The 21,473-nt window shown below is 38.9% G+C and overlaps 2 protein-coding genes across 4 annotated transcripts in view; one reads left to right on the top strand and one right to left on the bottom strand.

The window, feature by feature from the left end:
- Window positions 1-126: 126 nt before the first annotated feature.
- On the top strand, window positions 127-10,074 carry LOC139941510 (Golgi phosphoprotein 3-like). Its single transcript, XM_071938044.1, has 4 exons — window positions 127-456; window positions 1,320-1,566; window positions 2,208-2,521; window positions 3,255-10,074. The coding sequence occupies exons 1-4, from the start codon at window positions 250-252 to the stop codon at window positions 3,363-3,365; spliced, it is 879 nt and encodes a 292-aa protein (XP_071794145.1). The 5' UTR covers window positions 127-249; the 3' UTR covers window positions 3,366-10,074.
- Window positions 10,075-10,382: 308 nt separating this feature from the next.
- Window positions 10,383-21,473, bottom strand: part of LOC139941522 (uncharacterized) — a 103,612-nt gene continuing 92,521 nt past the window's right edge. For 2 of the 3 annotated variants that reach the window (XM_071938059.1, XM_071938061.1), the window contains 4 exons: window positions 16,634-17,207; window positions 15,605-15,831; window positions 14,683-14,869; window positions 10,383-14,146 (listed from right to left, as the gene is read on the bottom strand). In XM_071938059.1, the coding sequence (XP_071794160.1) occupies window positions 13,845-14,146; window positions 14,683-14,869; window positions 15,605-15,831; window positions 16,634-17,207 (1,290 nt within the window). In that variant the 3' untranslated portion in view covers window positions 10,383-13,844. The remainder of the gene's footprint in view (window positions 14,147-14,682; window positions 14,870-15,604; window positions 15,832-16,633; window positions 17,208-21,473) is intronic. The other variant, XM_071938060.1, reaches the window with a different exon arrangement.

Below are 21,473 nucleotides of genomic sequence, written 5' to 3'. Positions count from 1 at the left end.
AACTTCGCACTTAATAAATCATAATGATAATGACACATCTATGCACATTGTACATACATGAATAAAAAATAATTAACAGAACTTGAAGGGCGCCCTCTGTCTGTCTAATCCAGAGCTGCTTTCGTCACAGATAGAGGGTACGGTAAAATGAACAGCGGCCATATTGGTTGTCCATCATAATATTGTTACGCATTCAACAAAGTTTTCTACAAACTCCTCCAAATTTGTGACCACAATTACTTCTAAAACATGACTTCGATAACCAGGCGGGGTGGTGGAAATTTGACGCAAAGAAACACGGGTTCAAAAGGTGCCGATGGCGGGAAAGGAATCGAAGACGAGGAGAATTACTCGCCGGATTTGAACGAGGAGGATGAGTACGAAACGGAAGATTCCAAGGCAAAAAGATTAACTTTGATGGAAGAAGTCCTCTTGCTTGGGCTGAAGGATAAAGAGGTCAGGTGGTCGCAATAATGTGCTTTATATGTTGAGTTATCTTTTAGGAAAGGTTAATTTGTTTAAAGGGTGGGGAGGTAGGGTGTGTGGTCGTCTTTGTATACTCATGCAAAATGCATTGTTTACTTAGCTGCCGAACATAAACAGATTATTATAAATCGAAGGGCCCAGTCTAGAGAATATATCTAATTTAATTTTTGTGTCTATGAAATGTCCTCTACTGACTGCTCAGGGCAAGCACAAATAATTAGGGAATTGTGTCTCTATTAATATAATATCTGAAGTTACTGAATAATATTCTTCTATCTTCCTTTCTGTGTTGAGTTTTTCATATAAAAAATGGGAGTCAACAATTCAGTTTTCATCATACAAATACAATACAATACTAAAATTTTAATAATATTTGTCAATACAATACAATGAATGTTTAGTCCCTAATTTATACTTAATTTACAATTAACAGATGACTCATTCAATCTGGTTATTTAGGTTTCACTGATTTTAACATGGAGAAGGTAATTAATGCTCAATAAGAGATGTGTCTAATTTAAATTCTAATAATGTTAATGGCCAGTTTGTTTAAACTGTTTCTTCAGTGTAAAAATCTGAATAATATGACTGCTTTTTACTTCCCCTTTTGAGAAACTTTTTTACAAGACAATGTATACAAAACGAAGACACGTTTAAATTTAAATTCCTTTTTGCTGCTTACTCCAACAATCTTTCTCTTATGTTCCAACCACTCTTTACACTTTATGAACAAAATAACTTCTGTACTGAATATCGATGATCCTGTTGCTTAAAAAAACAAACTAAAAAAAAACCCCTGCTAAACATGATTTTGTTGTGATTCTTCATTACAGGGTTACACCTCCTTCTGGAATGACTGTATATCATCTGGTCTCAGGGGATGTATGCTAATAGAACTAGGTCTCAAGGGTCGCATTGAATTAGAAAAGACTGGCATGAGACGAAGGAGTCTGTTAAACCGCAAAGTTCAGTGTAAGTCGGAAACGCCAACCGGGGATGTGTTACTAGACGAGGCATTGAAACTTGTGAAAGAGACGAGCAACCAAGAAACGACACAAGGCTGGATTGAATTACTCAGTGGTAAGCAAAGGTCCCTTGTTCGTGTCCCTTTACCTTGTAAGGTCTTCTGAGGGTTTTTCGATGCAAGCACCAAATTTCTATGTTAGCTGCGTAAGCAGAGAATGCCTAGTATTGTGCAGTATGCTTGCATACTCCACGTAATACTAGGCATTCTCTGCACAAGCACAAATTCTCTGCAAACTCGTGAAACTTGCTTGACGTTAGCGTAGAATTCCCTGCTCACGTATATGCCGATTCTTTGCTTCAGTAAGCAGAGCCACTAAAACCGGGCCCTTGTCTGTGAACGGTATACTTTCTTAGGCCTCAAAATAACCCACAGCACCCTCGGCATTTGCTGTGGTGCCCTTTTCCAAAACAAATACAAGTTTACAGTTTGCTCTAAGAAGTGCCCCTAATTAGAGGAAAATTGCTGTGCCCAAACAAAGTACCTGCGTATTATTGTTATTCAATTTTGAATCAATATAAACCACAAGGGAAACTGACTAAGGCTAGATAGCTCAGTTGGTAGAGCGCCGGCACGTTAATCCGGAGGTCGTTGGTTGGAATCCCACTCTAGACAATTCTTTGTTTAACCCCAAAAATCTATTTTGAATCTTGCACTGTTCGATGGAAATATAACAATGTCTTTTCTATTCTAACAGGGGAGACATGGAACCCGGCCAAGCTTCGATATCAACTTCGTAACGTCAGAGAGCGCCTCGCTAAAAACCTCGTAGAGAAAGGCGTCCTGACCACGGAGAAGCAGAACTTCCTCTTATTCGACATGACAACACATCCCCTGACCGACACCACAGCCAAGCAGCGCCTTATCAAACGAGTACAAGATGGTGTGCTAAGTCGCTGGCCTAATGACCCCCACCGTATCGAGAAGAGATTATTGTCTCTTATTTATCTGGCTCACTCATCGGACGTCCTGGAAAATGCATTTGCTCCTCTCTCTGACGAAGATTACGAGGTGCGTATTGATGGGATGGTTTTAAGAACCATTCGATTGTTTCAATTCTACAGTGTGTATAAATAAAGATATAGGGCCTATACAATAAAACCTGTTTGGGACACAAACTTGCATTCAAAAACACCCCAGACAGTTTTTCTACTCCTTTTGGTGGAGAGCTAGTCACGTGGGGGTGTTTAAACGGTTGATAATGACCAGTGTTTATAACTGGCTGGCGATTATCACGCAGAATGCAAGTCATAGCTATTAGTAACAGCGCGTAATTTACTTCAAAGCGCGCGCGCGTTATCTATTTCTAAGCGCGCGCGCGTACACACAACCCACGCGCAACAGACTCTTCACAAAGTTTTTGAAAAAAATATTTCAAACCTCGAATTTTCAACTGTCAAAATAAGCTTATGTCAAAGTGTCTGTAATTGTATTTTTTAAACGTTTTTTAACAAAAGGGCATTTATGAATGGGAATAAAAGAGTAGTGACTCGTTCTTAAACTTCCATTTAAAACCTTCGGCTCGGGCCTTTATCACACGGCAATTCGAACCTGCCGGCTTTAATCGGCCGTGTATACTCGTTGCTACCCTTTTATTCCCTTATTAGGGTTATTAGAGTTATTTTCATCTTTAATATTTTTTTTTGTAGCCCCTTACCAAGAGTGGCTTTGAAGCTTGTTGGGGGCAAACTTGCATTAAAAAAAGCAACATATTTCAAAAGTACTTTCTGTTTGTCTCTTCCAGTTGGCGATGAAGCGAGTTCGTGAACTACTAGACCTGGATCCAGATGCTCAGATCGGCAAACAGGGAGTCAATGACGTCATGTGGGCTGTCATAGCCGCCTTCATCAAATGATCCCATGTAAAAAAAAATCTCATTTCATCATCTCTTGACCTGTTATATGAACTTCTAAATTGAATCTATTGAATTGGTGACTTTTGGAACGCTAGGTGGCAGCACACTTTCCAGGTAAATCTGTTGTTTTCGGTAAGGTGCGCATTCACAAAACTACGTAAACAATGCAAATTTACCCAAGTCTGCTGCCACCTACATTCCACAGTCTCCCATTGGTGGTGTTAACACGTCCTATTTGTTTGTAGACAAAACTGTTACATGTATTAACAAAAGACCCCTTGCACAACGCGGAACGCACTTCCTAAGAATGCGCGTCCACCATTCCAATCATTTTGGAGGTCAAATCCTTCGTGCACAATTTTGACTACCAAAATGGCGGACAAGAGAGGTGCATGTTATAAGTGTGCTGTGCATTGTGCAAGGGGTCTAAACAGGGATGTAAGTTCATCATGGAATGTGAGTTTGGAGTCTTTAAAGTTTGATTTCTTATAAGCAAAATACTTCTCGCTCTTCGGTGTCATAATGAACATATCCACTCTGAAGCCCTTGTCTAGCTCCCTGCTCACACACTGACGAGTTAGATTCAATGTTCTGTATACAAGTAAGGTACCAGATTATTTGTTTCTCCAGCCTACGTATTATGCACTAAGCTTTACGCACAAAGCATGATGGACACGTGGGTTTCCCGCAGAAGTGTTGCATCACACTTTGCAATATTTGATGAATTTCGCCTTGCATGTACAATACAACATATGTCTGTTTATTGTTTGTTTGTGTGTTTTTTGGATGTAGGGGGGGGGGGTGGGGATGGGTATGAGTGCGACAACATTTTTAAAAGAGTAGCCTAAACGCTTTTCTGGAAACCATTGTAAGTGTGTAAACTGTTTCTTGTCGCTCAAGCAAAATCACTGGTTTAAAAGAAAGTATACTTTTGGTTTTTTGAACTGTTCAGTTGTTTCAATCCAGTATAAATGTAGAAAATTCAAAACAACTAACTTTAAAGAATTTTCATTTTAAAAGACGGCAGCGTTTTTGAGATTTAATGGCATTTGGTAAGTTTTGGAGTAATTACCAAAGCTGTAATACCCTCCCTTTAAATACCATTGGTTTAAAAAAATACTTTGTGATACTAACAACGAGAAAGAAACATTGTCAACAAGCTTTGGTCTATAATTAGTGTTACTTGGATTATACTTAAGTTTACAAAGATTATTATTTTATTGTAAATAAATGGTCTTAGAGGGTGCTGTAAGTGTAGAAGAAACAGAAGAAACAAATCTTTGTAAAAAATAAATTAATAATTTGAATAGTTTCTTGAGGATTGTATGTAAAACACGCAAATCTAATGGACCAACACCATTCCAACATCAAGTTTAGAATACAGTCATAGATTCCTAAATAGGAGACTGTCAAATCTTCCAAAATACATCCCTCGATTGTTTGAAAATTGCTAGATACCAAGGTCAACAAAATCCAACACCTATGCACTTGTGGGATTTGTTTTTTGATGGGCTCAGTGAAGTTGAGTTGGGGGGGGGGGCTGGTGGACAATTTCATTTTTTAGCTGAACAATGCATGCATAATTTTTGCATTACAAACTTGTGTAATTTTGGGTTATTAAAGTTATGACCGTTCAAACAAATTGGTTTGTCATAACCTGAAATTTACCCGTGATGGAGAAGCGGCCTGTTTAATTAAAAACAAAAATCAAATATTGTAAGGGAGAAAAGTACTCCAATGAAACAAAATGGTCTGAAAAAAGTTTCTATTTGAGAATAAAAAATTGAGAAGAAAGAAACTGTAGTCACAAAAAAACAATTTCAACCTGATTTTCCCACTTGTACTTGAAAGTTGCTGTGCGAGAAGAGACTCATTTTTCATATGGCCTGTCACATACTCACATTTTAACATGATTAGTCTGAATGGAATAAATAGATTTATTTTAGGTCTGTATATTACTCTTTCCATGTACATGTATTCTTATATTTATTTTGGTTTTTGGATTTGTTTCATCTTGAAAAACCCATCAACAAACATCAGTTGTAAAAAAATAAAAATAGCTCATAAAAAAAACTGTCCAAATCATAAAATTTTCTATTCAATACCTAAACAGGGCTTTAACGACAGTTAGGCCAAAAACAGAGATTTACATTAGCAATTTTTTATTATCATGGTTGTGCGATTCTGTTTAAAATAATTTCAGTTCAATATGTTTGGTTAATTCCTTCTTTAAAAGTTAAATTTAATAAAAAAAATTCAAACAAATATTAGAAGGATTGAAAACAAATTGTTTAAAAATAGTACTTTTTAAGGCACCCCAAGTTCATTTATTAATGAGGCGTGATATTCTTCAAACTCAAGTCTGATTTTAGTTTTTTGTTGTGCCTGGGAAATGTCTGCAAAACTGTGGTTAAAGGCAGTGGACACTACTGGTAATTGTCAAAGACTAGCCTTCACAGTTGGTGTATTTCAACATATGCATGAAATAACTAAACTGTGAAAATTTGAGCTCGATTGGTCGTCGAAGTTGCGAGATAACTATGAAAGAAAAAGAAACCCGTGTCACACGAAGTTGTGTACTTTCAGATGCTTGATTTTGAGACCTCAAATTCTAAACTTGAGGTCTCGAAATCAAACTCGTGGAAAATTACTTCTTTCTCAAAAACTATGCCACTTCAGAGGGAGCCGTTTCTCACAATGTCTTTTACCATCAACCTCTCCCCATTACTCGTCACCAAGAAAGGTTTTATGCTAATAATTATTTTGAGTAATTACCAATAGTGTCCACTGCCTTTAAAGTGCCTGCAGAGTCATGTGTACGTACATACATTGCGGGTCAGCTCTTCTACGAGAAAATTTTCCTACCTTTTTTTTCAAATAACCAAATATCATGCCTGATTAATAATTCATCCCAATATGAATTTTTGTTTTACTTGTACTTTTGTTAATGTTTGTTTGTTAATGGATGACAAAGGAAGGGCAACAGTGACATCTGTGGCTGTGTGCTTAACAACAAGCCATGTTTGATTTGTGTTTGCAAATTTATGCGTAACGTCTAGTGTTGCTCTATCCATTACACTCATGTGTGTTAAGTACTGGATAAATGGATTGCACATGACGTCATTGACCACTATCTTTGATGAAATGTGCACATGTGAAAGGCTATCATTGGCTGAGGGGTGTGTTCGATGCATACACGCGTGCAGTTTTATCATTGTTTATCATCAAATATGGCAGTTGATGACGCTATGTCCAATCCATTTGTAATGGAAGCAGCTATTTCAAACAACATCACCTTTTGGCTTGATTATTTTGAACCCGATCAGTTTGGTTTATCTGCTGAGCCGAATACCAAACTTTGTTACCAAAACAATTAAACACTTCAATCAATGAGTCTGAATCCAAGAGCCTTTTTACTAAGATATCAAACATGGCATCCCCATTCGAATTCAGTGTAACCAAACCGAGGCTAGAAAGGGAAAAACAGTCTGGTCCCTTTGATTGTAAAGTAAGAGAGAGTATGCTTGATTTTTAATATGCAGTCGGGGGAACGAAACAAGTTAAAAATGTCAGAAGAATTGTTCACTGATACTGCATCTGAATTGGCGGCTACGGCTACGACTGTTGCTAAGTGTGTTCCTATGGCCATCCTTTACTTCAATGCATGATGATGCTGGATTCAGTCGTAGCTGTAGCCGTAGCTGCCAATTCAGACATGGCCTGGGCCCAATTTCATAGAGCTGCTTAGCACAAAAATTTGCTTAGCATGAAATTTCTTTCTTGATAAAAATAGGATTACAAACCAAATTTTTAGGATAAGCAAACAACAGCTGAATACAAGCAATGTGCAACACATGTAAAATTTGATTGGTAAGCCTGTTTTTATCAAGGCAAAAATGTCATGCTAAGCAAATTTTTTGTGATAAACAGCTCTATGAAATTGGGCCCTGAGCTTTTGAAGAACAGTTGGATGTTGATGAAAACAACTTACTTGGTCGCGTGCAAAAAGGATTTAGGTTGGGTTGAGTTATTTTCCCCTTTGTTAACATCTAATGTATTTTGGTTTAAAAAGTTTCTTCTTATACATGTATTTGTAAATAGGCTAAGTTAAAACTATAAGTGTAGCATAAGTAGTTATTATGTGCCTTTTTTTCCTGCATTATAATTCTATATTTGAATTTCTTTTTGAGAGGGTTGTAGCAAGGGGTTAGAATGATTTAAACTTTATATTATTTTATTGGTTTATTTTGTTGAATGATTTAAACTTTATATTATTTTATTGGTTTATTTTGTTGAATATAAGACCTTACAGGGGGAAATGTAGAAAAGGGTAATGGTGGGATTTGTATAATTGAATAAAACATATATAACAATCAAGTTAAGAGAATTATGGCACTTTCCATGATGGCTTTTCTTTACAAAATATTTAAAGCAAAATGGTCACAGAGTAAACACAAGTTTCACAAGTATTTCATTGGTGACATCCGCAAACATCCTACACATGGTTGGTTCCCAGCTATGGTAATACAATCAGGCCATACAAAGCTTTGGGTACCACGTATCTGTGTTTAGTTGGCTGTGGCTTACACTACGGCTGTTGCGAATGGCAGCCTATTTGCTGTGGCTGTCACGAAGGCTGTTGCTTATTGGCTGTGGCTGCCTCAAAACATACACATGGTTGGTTCCCTGCTATGCTAATGCAATCAGGCCATACAAAGCTCTGGGTACCACTTATCTGTGTTAAGTTTCATGCCTGTTGGCTGTGGCTTACACTAAGGATGTTGCTAATGGCAGCCTATTTGCTGTGGCTGTCACGAAGGCTGTTGCTTATTGGCTGTGGCTGCCACAAAGGTTGTTGCTTAAGGCAGACCGTGCCACTAAGGCTGTTGCTAATGACAGTCTATTGGCTGTGGCTGTCAAGGGCTGTTGCTTATTGGCTGTGGCTACCACAAAGGTTGTTGCTAAAGGCAGACCATTGGCTCTCACTGCCACTAAGGCTGTTGCTAATGGCAGCCCATTGGCTGTGACTGCCACTTAGGCTGTTAATTGCTAATTGCAGCCCATTCGCTGGAGCTGTCATAAAGGCTTTTGCTTATGGCAGCCCAGTGGTGGTGGCTGTCACTAAGGTGTTGCTAATGGCATCCTTTTGGCTGTGGCTGTCACTGAGGCTGTTAATTGCTAATGGCAGTTCATTGGCTGAAGCTGTCACTAAGGCAGCCTAGTGGTGGTGGCTATCCTTAAGGTTGTTGCTAATAACAACTATTGGCTGTGGCTGATACTTAGGTTGTTGCTAATGGCATCCTTTTGGCAGTGGCTGTCACCGAGGCTGTTAATTGCTAATGGCAGTCCATTGGCTGAAGCTGTCACTAAGGCAGCCTAGTGGTGGTGGCTATCCTTAAGGTTGTTGCTAATAACAACTATTGGCTGTGGCTGATACTTAGGTTGTTGCTAATGGCATCCTTTTGGCTGTGGCTGTCACCGAGGCTGTTAATTGCTAATGGCAGTCCATTGGCTGAAGCTGTCACTAAGGCAGCCTAGTGGTGGTGGCTATCCTTAAGGTTGTTGCTAATAACAACTATTGGCTGTGGCTGATACTTGGGTTGTTGCTTATGGCAGCCTAGTGGCTGTGGGTCAGATTTTGAGGTATTGTGCCCCATCTCGATTTAGCACAGAGTGGACTGAGTTACACATGACTATATTAATACACTACACTTGGCTAATAAGACGATAAATAAAGATTCGGTTCATAAATAGGAATTTGTGTGTGAACACCAACAACATACATGTACCACTCCCATTTAATGTAACATTTTGTCTGAATCCAATCTTCCATACTTGGAGAAAAACTAACGTTGTAAAAAAAACTTAAGGTGAATGTGATTAGAGAATTCTGTTCAATTTGACTGTCTTATTATTGTGTGAAGACAAATTTCTCAATGTGAAGAACGTGTGGTAGTGACATTTCTGCTAAATTCTACTGTTCAAAACACCAACACAGTCTTATAAATGTCTGTTTTTTTTAAAGGCAGTGGACACTATTGGTAATTGTCAAAGACTAGCCTTCACAGTTGGTGTATCTCAACATATGCATAAAATAACAAACCTGTGAAAATTTGAGCTCAATTGGTCATTGAAGTTGCGAGATAATAATGAAAGAAAAATAACCATTGTCACACGAAGTTGTGTGCGTTTAGATGGTTGATTTCGAGACCTCAAGTTCTAAACTTGAGGTCTCAAAATCAAATTCGTGGAAAATTACTTCTTTCTCGAAAACTACGTAAATTCAGAGGGAACCGTTTCTCACAGTGTTTTATACCATCAATCTCTCCCCATTACTCGTGACCAAGTAAGGTTTTATACTAATAATTATTTTGAGTAATTACCAGTAGTGTCCACTGCCTTTAAAGGAAGAAGGGAATTAATAATTATTTGGGAAAGTGTCAAATTAAGAATGTTTTTAGAAATGTTGTATTCTCAGTCTTGTTTCCAACCTTATTTTTGTTACAGATTTGTTCATTGTTTCTGTTAGCAGAATGAAATTTGAACTACAAACTGTTTACAGGATTCCTGGTTTCCCAGTTGTAAATAAATCCCATATATCACTAGAGATTTAACCTGTCTTCATTTCTGTCCGTACGTAATGAAGCACTTTGTAAAACTTGAACATTATCCACTAAATAAAAAGGTTTAATTAAAGCTATTAAAACTATTTTTATTTGAAGTGTGTTTTATTGTGTGTCGTGTTGTTGCTTACAAGATTTGAAGGTGAAAATTTTTCTGAAAATGAGGTCTGGGGTTCCAACCTTACTCGAGACCTAGATACTCAGTACTTTCCCCGAGTCCTCTGAAAAAAATATCACAGGCATGTTACTCGGGTGGGATTCGCACCCATGACCCTTGTAAGCCAAATTCAATTAAAAAGTAGAGTCATGGTGTTTGGTACACATTTGGCAAAGGAAGGAGAGGGGGGGGGGTTTAAAAGCAAACAAACTGGAGATGCTGAGACGTCGCTTTATTTTAGTATTTTAATACTGAAAAATAGCTAATATTATTTGTTTACATTACCTACAAAAGTTAACAAGCCCTTGATAGTATTTGTTTAAGCACTAAGTAAAACCTGTAAAACGACATGGAAGACAGAGTCTGTTACAGACGTTTGCGAAAAGTCAATTAAAAAACAAAAACAAAAAATGTTATTGCGATGCTCAATTTTTTTGAAAACAAATCACACTTTGTACAAGGCAGCGTTTGAATTTTAATCAAGGCATTAATAAACCATTCGGACTGCACACATTTGGTGGGATATACTCACAGCTTATAAAAAAATACAGCGATCGTTTAAAAAACAAACCTCAAAATGGCCGTCTCCCGACTGAAGTTATAATTTAAAAGTCTGCTGTGAAAAAAAGTTTTCCTCCATAATTCCAACAAATAAAACACAAATTTGTTTTTCCTTCTCAAATTTTAAGTTTTGAGTTATTTTTGGTAGCCAAATTCAATTAACGTTAAAAAGTATAACTAAAAATAATGGTTACCACCAGGGAGGAAGATATATGGGTACCTTCTGTTTAAAAGGTAGACAATCATTGTGATGCAGCCATGAAAACCAGGAAAACATTCGGGGGAAACAACTATCCACCGGAGTTAAACTTGGAAGGCTTTTTGAGTATACTGAATTAAGTTTGATAAAGAAAATTACAAATGCAAGATTCAAAATTTGATGTGCAGTCCAACACAAGAGCCAGAATAAGTCCCATTGGTCCTAGACACCTATGCTCCATATGCAGTAGAAATATGGGGGGGAAAGATCATTGAGTGGGTGATTATGTTTTGTGGCTATTGTCTATAGCTACAATGCTGAGTTACAAGCAGACACATCTAGCCACAACCACATCCAAAGACAAATAGTTTGGCAGTTTTCTTCCCAGTTACGGCTTAAAACACTTTCTTCCTTTTAAATGCTGGACAGTGTGGGGTTGACCACAGTCAAGTTAATATAATATTATTGCACTTTTTTTAAAATGATATATGATATCAAATTATTTACAAACTGTACACAATGATGAATAACTGAATGACAAAAAAAAATTAAGTAGTTTAAAAGTATTAATAAGTGGAAAATTAATATTCCTTAAATATACAAGCAACAAATAAACCAAGGGGGCAGGCAAAACCATCCGCTTAAAAGCTTTGTAAATCTACAATCCTTTTTTATAAATATGAACGAAAACCCTCAGCTGACAAGCAAAATATCAACACAATTGATTCTGAATAAGATAATTCCTTCAATTCAATTACTAAAGTCTTGTCATACACAGACGCAACGTTCATAAAATCTTGTTAATAAATTGAGAGAAGCACAGTCTCTATTTCTGATTTAAACATTTTTAAAGACTTTTTGAAACCAGCTTTCAGTCATAGGGCCAAAAATGGACATTTACCCTTCTTGAGACGCTGAAGTTTCTTAATGAGTAAACTCTTGCGTAAATTTAAACTGATTTTGTAATTCTGCCAAAAAACTACCAAAACCTGTTTCCATTTCAAATGTTAAGCCGTCTAGTTCACGTGGCATTATGTAGCAGTCTAGTTCACCAGACCCAAGCTCTGGTGTTGTTGTCAGCAGCAGAGTGAGGGTTTGAGTCCCAGTGATGTAAAAAAAAATTGGGAAGGTAGTGCATTTTGCTCTACCAGCCAGACTCTTAGTGGAAGATACCCATGCCTACATCCTTACAGACTGTGAAAGGGGGTAACCCTGTTTCATCCCCATGATTAGGTGGCAACCTGCCCCTGGTGGCAGTTGTTAAGTGTAGCCCTCACCTTGAAGTGGCTGTCCGGCCTTGTGATGTTAGACGATCTCTCATGAACAAATTTGAAGAAAAAAAATTGATCATGACCTCTTTCCAAAACTATTTTCAGAACTTTTAACACACATGATGTAGTGCAGCATCTTAGTAATGACATTCTCTGATACGCAGCAAATTTGAGTTTGCACATTTCCCTGAATCTTATCATAAATCAGAGCAGTCATGTGACATGTAGCTACCACTATGATTCGCCAACATTCCACCCTGGTCTCAATTCAGCACAGCACACATTTTGCGTAGTGAATACCTGCTCACAGAGCAAAACCTTGTGTTCTTTATGTCCTTATTACTTTCTCATAGAAAAACCTTTTGTCCTTCACGAAAAAACACTGAAAGTCAAAACTTCCTGAAGCCAAGCTCTTTCTGTCACAATCTCTTTGCAATTGAGATTACATACTGAAGTTCTACGTCCCAAACTTTCCATAAAATATTCATCAAGTCGGAGTAAGCTCCCCATCTTAATTTGCATGCATTTGCCATGGAACTGAATGCACAACACAACAAAGACAGTGCGAATAAACAGACCTTGCATTGGTTAAAGTTTATGATTGACAACAGCGGCTGGCCAATCATTCTTCAGATTTCAAACAAACTGGCGGTAGATCAAGATGAACACAGGAGGAGTCCGAGGGTTACCAATGATTTGCATACCAGTCTTACTGCTTATTGAACAAAAGGCGTTAACGCTATTCACTGTGAAAACATTTTGTTATTTGCTGGGTGTCAAGTTGAATCGGAAATAAAAATTCATCTTCAAACGATTGCCGGTATAGACAATTGTTCCACTCAAAAAGAGTGTCGTAGACTGAACTCAAATCGGATGGCTGTTGACTGCACCAAGAGAAACTCACAGCAAATCAACTGAAGAGGGCGCTGTTTATGTCTCCATAAAAACAGACTCTGTTGTTTCTCCACTGGCCTAAACATGACTCAAGAGGGCACTGTTGCTACTCCACTGATGAGAAATCTAGCAAAGAATGGTGTGATAAGATACCTAGCACCACCATCATCAAAATAGAATAAAGATCAGCCTCGCTACCATGGGCAGCGTGCCATATCAATACCTCTCGTCACTTACCCCTGATAGGGATGTACCGAAAAACAACGTTAATTGGCTCCCAAAAGGGACTACTCTGCATGCACGCTTGTTAAAAACATTTTAGCACTTGTATGGACGCTTAGTTCATGCATGTCAAAATGCATGTGTATTTTGATGCGATTTCATTTCAAAGGAATCATGTTATTACACGGTCACCCTAAACTGCATACAGTTAGAAGTATCACAACATCAAAGAAGAATCAGACAGGGGACCGGTTGCATTTTTATCTTGATGCCGCTTTTGCGGGTTACCATACTGGAGCGGGTGCTTAGAGTGGATCGGCCACAGGCCTAATTAAAATGTGCCATATTTTAAATGAACCACTTCCAGGAGTAATGAGCCAAAAAGACATGCTTGGGAAAAATTACGCAGTGAGATCAATCACCGAGGTTGAATGAAGATGCCCCATCTACTCCTTTGATTAAGCATGTTCAATCTTCATCTTAACTGGGACAAAATACTGGGGAAGAAATGGCGTGGAGGGATTGTTCAGGCTGAATAAAGATGCATGCCATCTACTCCTTCAATTTAACACGTTTTATCTTCATCTTAACAATCCCGATAGGTAGTGATTTCAAATAAGTCCAGGCCTCGAAGTGGGTTAGTGGAGCCATCCGCTGACCATTGACCTGTATGATCTCTTCTCCTACGTGGATCTGCCCGCTGCGGTTAGCCACGCCCCCAGTGAAGATCTTCTTGACTGTGATTGGTAGATCACCTTTTGGGGAGCTCTTCCCGCCTTCCACACTGAAGCCCAGTCCGGCTGGTCCCTTGGCCATCTCAATGTCTACGACGTTAGAAGTGGATAGTTCTTCTTCTGTCAAAGTAATCAGATGAATGAATTATTAGCAAACTATGAAATTAAAAACACACCGTCTGAAATAAGAAATTATAGTGAGAATACAATTAGGTGAGGTTTGTACTATGTGAAAATCTCTTTTGAGTAGTGTTGGTTCTGAAAAGAATCGGTGGTTGACAGACAACTCAATGTTTCGATCGAATGCTCTGATCGGCCACATAAAGTCGACCTGCAGTTGACCACTGAAAAAAGTACATGAGCAGTGACACAATCTCTTGAAAGACTCGTTTGGAAGCCTAGACAACCATTGGTACAACGGTATTCAACACTTCCATCGCCTTCCGCCTTCTCGCTATAGTGTCACTGGTTCCATTCTATTCATTTCAGCATGGAACAGGCTCATGGGACCACGGAAGAAAACATAGATCTAAGGCTGGTTCCAAATGGTCTACCACAGTAGTCAACTAATGGTCGACCAGCCTGGAATCGATTCAAAATAGTCAACCTTTAGTAAACCATGGTGCACATTCAAACTTGCTCAAAGTCTCACTCACCTTCTTCTTCCGGGGCTACGTGCTGAGCGATGACTAACACTACATCTTGCCTCTTACTCTTCAGCATCTCAAGGAGCTCAGAGTGTTTTGAATCTTTTAACACCTTCCCGTTGACGGAGAGGACACGATCGCCCCGCTGGATCCGACCATCTCGGTCAGCGAGACCGTTAGGTATCACCCGATGAACCTGAATTGGAGTGGAGGTAAAGACAATTTACATTATTGGTAAGGGCAAGACAAAGGTGTCTGCTTATCGCCTAGAGAGGGCCCTGTAGGTCTCACCCTTTTTTTATGAGCTATAAAGATGGTCTTTTAAAACTTTGATGGCAAAAGTAATAATAGTAATAATAATAATAATAATAATAATAATAATAATAATAATAATAATAATAATAATAATAATAATAATAATAATAATAATAATAATAATAATAATAATAATAATAATAGTGGCTTGTTATAGAGCGTGCATACCCATCACTCAGTGACGCTCAAGGCGCTTTAACATACGTATTTCCTGCAAGGTATGTGGGACTACGAATGAAGTATGAGACCTATTCCTTTACATAACACCATGTAATGGTTTACAAGGTGCTGTGGCGCAATATGCAGCCAATCAAACCAGGAACACCGGGGCGAACCCCTTCTCTCTTCGATAAGTGCACTGCGTTCTTTTTCGTGCGTTACACAACACACGGGCCCAACACGTCCCATCCGAAGGACGAAGCATCATGGTTAAGTGAAATAGGTCCCGACTCTAGAACCCAAACTCTGCTGATCAGAAACACCAGAGTTTGAATCTGGTGCTCTTAACCGCAAAGCCATGACATGCCAAAGTGAGGAACATGCATACACACAATGTGCCGAGGGGAACTGTCAACAAAAAAAGGGATATATAGGAAAGGGAGGATGATGGGCTCACCATAATTTCTTTCTTCTCCTGGTCTATCCCTCCAGATACAGTCAGCCCGAGACCTTGCATCTCGTTTTCCTTATGTAGGATAACAACCGACACACTACTGTCCGTCATATCGTCCAGCGACTCATTAGCATCCTCAATGAGTTTCTCTAACTCACTGGTGGACAGCAGAATGGTTGAGTTGGAGCTCTCCGACCACGATCGCTCGAGGAGGCCTCTTGGATCTCGATCTACAGAAAGATAATCATATTTGTAAATTTTAATTCAAAATAAGGAATCCTACACACTGTAGCTCAACAAATCCTTTGAGATTAAGACTATAAATATTTGAGCTGCACACCAGAGGTGCTTATAAGCAGAAAATAATGCTCCACAATTTTTCTGCTAAGCAGAATTGAGCAGGATACCAGTCACAAATTTACAAGTAAGATGGGAGTTTGGCCGGTAGCCTTATCCTGGTAAGCAAACTTTTATTGTGCTTAGCTACTTTTTGTGCTTAAGCAGCTCTATGAAATTGGGCCCAGAAAACAGCCACTTGAGTTACAGGGAAATACAAAAAAAATTAGGTTAACAGAAAGTGAAACAAAACCATTTTGATTGTGTTGAAACCTACATGTACTACATGAAAACAAAAACATGTTGAGTGTCCTGCCTTTTTGAAAAAAGAACGGAGGACTTTTTTTTTTCTTTCAAAAATGGCCCCCACACACATTATTTAAGACAACCGGCCAGGCTACTTTTCAAAACTGTTGCCAGCTTTTTTTGGATGTGCTTATTTTGATGTGCTAAAGACTAAAAACATGATCATATTTATTTTAAAGTTTATTATTTTCGTCAGGTTTCGTTAAAAATGTATCATTTCATCCGTTAAAATATTGAAGAAAGAAGAACAAAAAGCAGGCGGCATCTAAAAAGGAAGCGAGTGGGGTCGCTAAACATTAAAAAAAAAGTTAGCCTTAGTAAAAACTTATTGGACTTTGCGAACTTTTAAGTGTTACCTCTACACAGTTTGATGTTATTAACATAACTCACCTAAAGGAAAGTTCCTTTTGGCTCTTGCATTAATCTGCTTCCTCATGACAACATTCATGACATCATGTTCATCACTTTCAAAACTTCCCTTATTATGGAAGAACGGCCTCCTCGGACTCACACTACTCTCAGACATCGGACTGTAGGGGGACTTTGGGCTTACGGGCGTCGACGATTTACCCTGCGTAAAGACCCCGTCCGCTTCATCAAAGTCTGGCGTCCCCTCTCTATAGTCTGGTCCAGCATCCATAGCTGCAGCGAGTTCCGAAGCTAAGTCGGTGATGTCATCATCATAGGAGTCTGAATCGAAAGTTCGTTCTTCGTCTACTTTCTTTCGAGAGACGACGAGCGTTACATGTGTCGGAGCTGACTCAACGATGTTCATTGCCTCAGAGTGAGTAATTCCCACCATACATTGACCGTTGAGGTCGAGTAGCTGATCGCCGAGGCGTAGACGGCCGGTTTGGTGCGAGGGTGACCCTAGGAGGATATCCTTGATGTAGATACAGCTCTTGGGTGTGTCTGAGCCACCTTCTATGCTGAAACCAAGCTTCTCAGTCAATCCTTTCAAAATCTGAAAATATCAATCAAGTTGAAGAGTTCTCTTTAGAACGCAAAAACCCTTAAATGTATACAAGACATTAGCGTGTACAATACAAAAAAACCAAATTTGAGTAAAATATCTAAAAGCAGGAAACAAAAACTACACAAACCAATTTTAGGGGATCTGGTCTTGAGTCTAACTTCATAGAGCTGCACAAAGCAGAACAAATTCCTTAAAATAAAATTAGGACAAAAAATAAGCACCTGGCACATTATATAGGCCGTCTTCTTATCAATAAAAATGTTGTGTGTTCTAAGGCAATTGCTTTGCTTAAGGAACTCTTTAAACAAGCTGTATCACTTTCTTTTGGAAAGTGCACGTTGCAAAATCAAACTGACATTGAAACTTCATAGATGCAGATCCCATGCCTGATGATAATTAATACAAATACCAGACTGCCATGAGTAATGGCTCTTAAATTTGCTGCCCTTAAAATATTGACCATCAGGTTTAAAAAACCTTATTTTTTACTTTCTGTTTCAATTCTTTTGGGAAAAAGGTACTTTAAGAGGTCAACTTAAGTCTTAACAGTGAGTATCTACTAGAAAAATGAGCCTGAATATGCTTTCTAAAATCCAATGATAAATCTTCCCTTTAAAGGGTTTTGATACCATTTGTAGATCAAATTTACGGCCATGACATGAATCCCTACTTGCTGTGAATGTAGATATATTTAATACAATTTACCTGTAGAAGTTTCAGTTTCATTTGTCATAAATTTTTTTAGAAAAAGAGTGAAAATCGCAGAGCAAAGTTTTTAAGATAGTCGCATAATTCTGTTGTACATGCTAAAATATCTTTTTTGGCTCACCTAGGCAAAATTATTTTCGTGAAATTGTTTTGACCATTTCTTAAAAACTATAGCACCTCAGCAAGTAATGAGGAAAGCTTTCTACTATCATTATGTTTAAACCGTGTAAGTTTAATCTAAATCTGTAGACATTTGTGTTTTGTGTCCTACAAAACGTACCCAAACCCTTTAAGTAGTTAAGACAACTCTAATAGAAATATCTGAAATAATTGGGAGATGATGACATCATATTTTCATTACATCGAGGTCCCTACAATAAAGGTGACTTCAAATCAGTTTCCTGACGACCTATTAAGAACTCACTCCACGGTAGTGAAGTTAATAACGATCCACTACAAGCTAAAGTAGTGGTCAAGGCCAAAAAGCAGGACAGTACTTTTAAGAATTGAGAAGTCTCCCAAATTCCGAAAATCTACTCCACGGTGGTAGAATATAAAGCAAGACATTTTTCTAATAATAATTTAATAATTTGGGGGGCTAATCGTCCTTACTCGCAGCTAAGAGCTGAATTGCGAAGGACGCGGTTACAACGTGTTCGAGAAGCAGGCATGCAAGGGCGCATTCAGCTGCCAGCCACATCAACCCATTATGACCACGGAGCACAGCCAAGATCGAAAGTGTTTCATTTTTTCCTGAGGGAGGAAAACCGGATAGTCTGGAAAACCCTCGTGGCACAGCAGAGAACCAACGCACAACTCAACTCACATATGGCCCCGACCGGGAATCGAACCGGGGTCACCTTGGTGAGAGGCGAGCGCTTTACGCACAAGCCAACCGTGCCACCCGCACAGAACATAATCTACATGTATCTACCTGGCAAGTAGATACAACACATGGTGCTACCGCAAACCTAATGTACAGTGACTACAAATCAATTTCAAATTATTAATGATGAATGAAACAACAAACTGGTCCTGACAACTATTAGATATTCCCTCACTGTTTCAAATCATTCCTACAGAGTTTGAGTAATCCACCTTTCAGAAACCAATGAGCCTCAGCAAAAAGCAAGGTCAAATTTCATCAGTTTTCCCCGAGACTAATTTCATCCTTGGGAGGTTTGGTTAGATGGTTATGATCAAGCACATCAGAAACAATAAAAAATGACAAGTCAATGGAGAGGAATAAAGTCCTTTGAACTGCCGTGGTGTTCATTTATATTAGACTTAAATATGTTTGGACACCATTAAATGATTTTAGTGGGACTGGAATTCCCTTCAGTCTAGAGGATGAAGCCCCCTGAACCCTCCTTAATTTTACACTAAATATGATTTACAGACTCTCTACACGAAATCAACACAAATAAAGAACTAAGGTAGTGGGCCTGCCCTGAACCTCATGGATGTTACATTTTAGAGTATTTACAGCCCGGGTCTTCCCTTGATATACATGTAGGATGAAGTCCCCTGAAGCTCCTTAATTTTACACTAAATAGGGTTTACAGTCTCTCTTCATCACCATGGGTCTCCCCTTGGTCTAGAGGATGAAGCCCCCTTTTTATATTTCAGAGGTTTTACAGACTTTCTACATCACCATGAATACATAACTAGGTTAGTAGGCCTGGTTTTCCCTTGGTCTAGAGGATGAAACCCCCTGAACCTCCTGGGTGTTATAATAAAGAAGATTGACTTTCTACATCACCATGAATAAAGAACTAGGTAAGTGGACATGGGTCTCCCCTTGGTCTAGAGGATGAAGCCCCTTGAACCTCCTCGTGTCAACAGTTAAAAGGATTTTCAGACTCTCTACATCACCATGATAAAAAAAACTAGGTTAGTGTGTTTGGGTCTCCCCTTGGTCTAGAGGATGAAGCCCCCTGAACCTCCTGGGTGTTACAATAAAGAAGATTGACTTTCTACATCACGAGGAATAAAGGACTAGGGTAGTGGGTCTGGGTCTCCCCTTGGTCTAGATGATGAAGCCCCTTGAACCTCCTCGTGTCAACAGTTAAAAGGATTTTCAGACTCTCTACATCACCATGATAAAAAAAACTAGGGTAATGTGTTTGGGTCTCCCCTTGGTCTAGAGGATGAAGCCCCCTGAACCTCCTGGTGTTAACAGTTAAAAGGATTTTCAGACTCTCTACATCACCATGATAAAAAAAACTAGGGTAGTGTGTTTGGGTCTCCCCTTGGTCTAGAGGATGAAGCCCCCTGAACCTCCTGGGTGTTACAATAAAGAAGATTGACTTTCTACATCACGAGGAATAAAGGACTAGGGTAGTGGGTCTGGGTCTCCCCTTGGTCTAGATGATGAAGCCCCTTGAACCTCCTCGTGTCAACAGTTAAAAGGATTTTCAGACTCTCTACATCACCATGATAAAAAAAACTAGGGTAGTGTGTTTGGGTCTCCCCTTGGTCTAGAGGATGAAGCCCCCTGAACCTCCTGGTGTTAACAGTTAAAAGGATTTTCAGACTCTCTACATCACCATGATAAAAAAAACTAGGGTAGTGTGTTTGGGTCTCCCCTTGGTCTAGAGGATGAAGCCCCCTGAACCTCCTGGTGTTAACAGTTAAAAGGATTTTCAGACTCTCTACATCACCATGATAAAAAAAACTAGGGTAGTGTGTTTGGGTCTCCCCTTGGTCTAGAGGATGAAGCCCCCTGAACCTCCTGGTGTTAACAGTTAAAAGGATTTTCAGACTCTCTACATCACCATGATAAAAAAAACTAGGGTAGTGTGTTTGGGTCTTCCATTGGTCTAAAGGATGAAGCCCCCTGAATCTCGTGGGTGTTTCATTAAAGAGGATTTTCAGACTCTCTACATCACCATGATAAAAAAAACTAGGGTAGTGTGTTTGGGTCTCCCCTTGGTCTAGAGGATGAAGCCCCCTGAACCTCCTGGTGTTAACAGTTAAAAGGATTTTCAGACTCTCTACATCACCATGATAAAAAAAAAACTAGGGTAGTGTGTTTGGGTCTTCCATTGGTCTAAAGGATGAAGCCCCCTGAATCTCGTGGGTGTTTCATTAAAGTGGATTTACAGACTCTCTACATCACCATGTTCCATTTTGTCCGGTATTTTCAAAAGATTTTTCTGTCCCAATTATGTGGCCTCACATTACTACCAAGTTCTGAGCTTATTTTGAATCATGCAATTTTTGAGATTCAATGAACTGTACAGCAGTAAGCAGAGCCATAAAAGTGAGTTCCGGTTGATTGATTCTCAATGATTGATTCTCAATGATTGAGACTATGGCACTCTGAGCATCGTCCTGGAACAACAACTCTTTTCAAATCCTACCCACTGCAAAAACTGGGGTGTTAAAATTGACACCATGGGTGTCGTCACACATAAATACCAAAAAGAGAATCACAATAAACACTCATTTCTAGATGTTCATTTTGGTTCTCTCTCGGGTGATGACAACAACCATGGTGTCAATTTTAACACCAATAGTTGTTGAAGTGACCGTCTTTCATGC

This window comes from Asterias amurensis, chromosome 9 (assembly GCF_032118995.1).
Source record: "Asterias amurensis chromosome 9, ASM3211899v1".
Lineage (NCBI taxonomy): Eukaryota > Metazoa > Echinodermata > Asteroidea > Forcipulatida > Asteriidae > Asterias > Asterias amurensis.
Note: the sequence above shows the minus strand (reverse complement) of the source record. Positions and strands in the feature narration are given on the sequence as shown.